The sequence below is a fragment of the Chrysochloris asiatica genome, unplaced genomic scaffold (genome assembly GCF_000296735.1).
Source record: "Chrysochloris asiatica unplaced genomic scaffold, ChrAsi1.0 scaffold00097, whole genome shotgun sequence".
In the NCBI taxonomy this organism is placed as follows: domain Eukaryota; kingdom Metazoa; phylum Chordata; class Mammalia; order Afrosoricida; family Chrysochloridae; genus Chrysochloris; species Chrysochloris asiatica.
Genome location: NW_006408615.1, coordinates 11862489 through 11865443, shown reverse-complemented (window position 1 = coordinate 11865443; position 2955 = coordinate 11862489). Strand labels below are relative to the sequence as shown.

The 2955-nt window shown below is 55.6% G+C and overlaps 1 protein-coding gene across 1 annotated transcript; it reads left to right on the top strand.

The window, feature by feature from the left end:
* The first annotated feature begins 308 nt into the window (after positions 1-308).
* MCHR1 (melanin-concentrating hormone receptor 1) lies at positions 309-2568 on the top strand. Its single transcript, XM_006866883.1, has 2 exons — positions 309-390; positions 1467-2568. Exons 1-2 carry the CDS (start codon positions 309-311, stop codon positions 2444-2446), a joined length of 1062 nt encoding a protein of 353 aa, XP_006866945.1. The 3' UTR covers positions 2447-2568.
* The last annotated feature ends 387 nt before the right edge of the window (positions 2569-2955 follow it).

Genomic DNA, 2955 nt, shown 5'->3' with positions numbered 1-2955 from the left:
CCCTTTCCCCAGGGCCCCAGCGGCTCTGCAGGCGGGCAGAGTGGGCGCTGCAGGCCGGGCCTGAAGAGGTTAATGTGCATCTGCCTCCAAATGGTAATGTGGTTCTAGGTGATGTCAGTGAGCGCTGTGAAGGAGGCGGTGAACAGCGGCACACTGAGCTGCGAGGCAGCGAGGCTGCCGACTGCAGGGGAGACCCCCTTCCGGATTGCAGGGCTTGGGCTCGGGCGGGACGCGGTGGCGGAACTGCAGTAGACTGCGTGGGTACACGGGAGCGCCACTCGGGGAGCGGGCAAAGCCCCCCGAGGAGAATGGACCTAGAAGCTTCACTGCTGCCCACCGGCTCCAATGCCAGCAACACCTCCGATGAGCCGGACAATCTCACCTCGGGCGGTGAGCCCAGTGGGCGGGGAGTCGGGCGAGGGGTGGAAGCCGAGAGCTTTGGTACCTGAGCCAAACTGCTGGGGAAACTTTATCACAGTTGATGGGGACCTGCTTTGCCCAGAAGTGGGGGTCGGGGGCAGGCGGGGAGAGGGGAGCTGGGGCAGAAGGGGCACAGCCAAGAGTGGCCAAGGATGGTGGTCCAAGATGCTGTGCAGAAAAAAATCGGACTGGAACAGCAACCCGACAGCCCCAGGAGAGCATGTGGGAGGCAGCTGGGGTGGTTAGTAACCTGGAGTCCAAGCCATTCCCAGGCCCCTGGGAAAGGCCGTGGGAAGAGAGGACTTCACAGCTTGTAAGGGGCTTAACTTTTCTGGTGAATTAAGCTTCCTGACATTTCCAGCTGCCCTGGGATTCTCACTTTAAAGGACAAGGCAAGGAAGGGTTAGAAAACAGGCTTGTATGGAAAGAACATTGTCCAGATGCTGAGCACACACACAGCTAGGGTCCCTGCTTCTACCCCTACCCGCCAAGGCTAGTCACAGGGGAGGCCAAGCCAGGAAACCCTACACGAGCGCCAAGAGAAGGGATCATGAGCCTGGCCAGGTACAGGATGGGCAAAAGCCCTTCCCAGACACTTGCCCATGGAGAGACTACAGCTTCCAGCCAGCGATGTCTTAAATGAAATGATCAGGGCTGCAAATAGGGACAGAGAAAAAACATGTTTCTGTCCGGATGGCTATTCATGAGATTTGCTGGTGAAGCCTAGGGATCTGCAGACAGCTGCAGTTCCGATTCTGGGCTTGCTAAGACTTGCAGGAGGCAGAGGACTTGGCCGTAGGATTAACAGGTGGTGGGGGAGTTGGTAGAGAGTGCTGAAGGAGGGGATGGGACCAGGGTGAGCAGCAGTGTTGGGGTGGGAGGCAAGGAGTCCAGAAGAATGGTGGGTACTAAGCAGAATAGTAGAGAGGAAGGAGAGACAAGCTTTTCTCCCAAGCACATCATTGGAGACTGGACGAGTCAGGAAGATACCTGCCTTTGGGCAGAATCCATGTCAAATGTCCAACGTTTTCCCCTTCCGTCTACAGGTGCCCCTCCTCGAACTGGGAGTGTCTCCTACATCAATATCATCATGCCTTCTGTATTCGGTACCATCTGCCTCCTGGGCATTGTCGGGAACTCCACGGTCATCTTTGCAGTGGTGAAGAAGTCCAAACTACACTGGTGTAGCAACGTCCCCGACATCTTCATCATTAACCTCTCAGTGGTGGACCTCCTTTTCCTCCTGGGCATGCCCTTCATGATCCACCAACTCATGGGCAATGGCGTTTGGCACTTTGGGGAGACCATGTGCACACTCATCACAGCCATGGATGCCAACAGTCAGTTCACCAGCACGTACATCCTCACCGCAATGGCCATCGACCGCTACCTGGCCACTGTCCACCCCATCTCCTCCACCAAGTTCCGAAAGCCCTCTATGGCCACTCTGGTAATCTGCCTCCTTTGGGCTCTTTCCTTCATCAGCATCACTCCTGTGTGGCTCTATGCCAGGCTCATCCCCTTCCCTGGGGGCACAGTGGGCTGTGGCATCCGCCTGCCCAACCCAGATACTGACCTCTACTGGTTCACCCTGTACCAGTTTTTCCTGGCCTTTGCCTTGCCCTTTGTGGTCATCACAGCTGCCTATGTGAGGATCCTGCAACGCATGACGTCCTCAGTGGCCCCTGCCTCCCAACGCAGCATCCGGCTTCGGACAAAGAGGGTAACACGCACAGCCATTGCCATCTGCCTGGTTTTCTTTGTGTGCTGGGCACCCTACTACGTTCTACAGCTGACCCAGTTGTCCATCAGTCGCCCAACTCTCACCTTTGTCTACCTGTACAATGCAGCCATCAGCTTGGGGTACGCCAACAGCTGCCTCAACCCATTTGTGTACATCGTACTCTGTGAGACATTCCGAAAACGCCTGGTCCTGTCAGTGAAGCCCGCAGCCCAGGGGCAGCTCCGAACGGTCAGTCATGCTCAGACAGTGGATGAGGAGAGGACAGAAAGCAAGGGCACCTGACACCACCCCTGCCACCAACAGCAAACCACGGGAAAGATGCTGAGCAAAATCTCCCGAGACTGCTGTGGGAGGTTACAGGGAGACTGGGAGATGGGGGACTTGTTGCAATTCAATATATCCCAACTGGGCCCAACTCCATAGGCAATCTGTCTACTGAGAGCAACAAGCGAACTGAAGGCTGGGTTGGCGGGCTTTTGCAACTATTGGGACTTCCACTGCACCCACAGATTGCTGGGGCTATTTGGAGCTAGGTTTGGGGACTTCAAACATCAGAAAACCCCCTGGGGGGAGTAGGAGGAGAACTTTGGGTCAAATAAGCTTTGACAGAAAAGGTAATGTTGGTATGAATGTTCAGTTGAACCGTACCTTTGTTAGCTCCCAAATGTGTTTTTTACCCAAGAGAAGAGTTGGAAGGCTCCTGGCTGGTGTGGATTAAGATCAGACAGGGCCAGGATGTGACCAGCTAGGGCCATATTGCAGAGGGACCTGCAGAGATGGGAAAGGTAGTG

Coding starts and splice junctions, on each gene's coding strand:
- MCHR1 (XM_006866883.1), top strand. CDS start 309: ATGGACCTAGAAGCTTCACTGCTGCCCACCGGCTCCAATGCCAGCAAC. Junction 391..1,466: donor GGACAATCTCACCTCGGGCG/GTGAGCCCAGTG, acceptor TTCCGTCTACAG/GTGCCCCTCCTCGAACTGGG.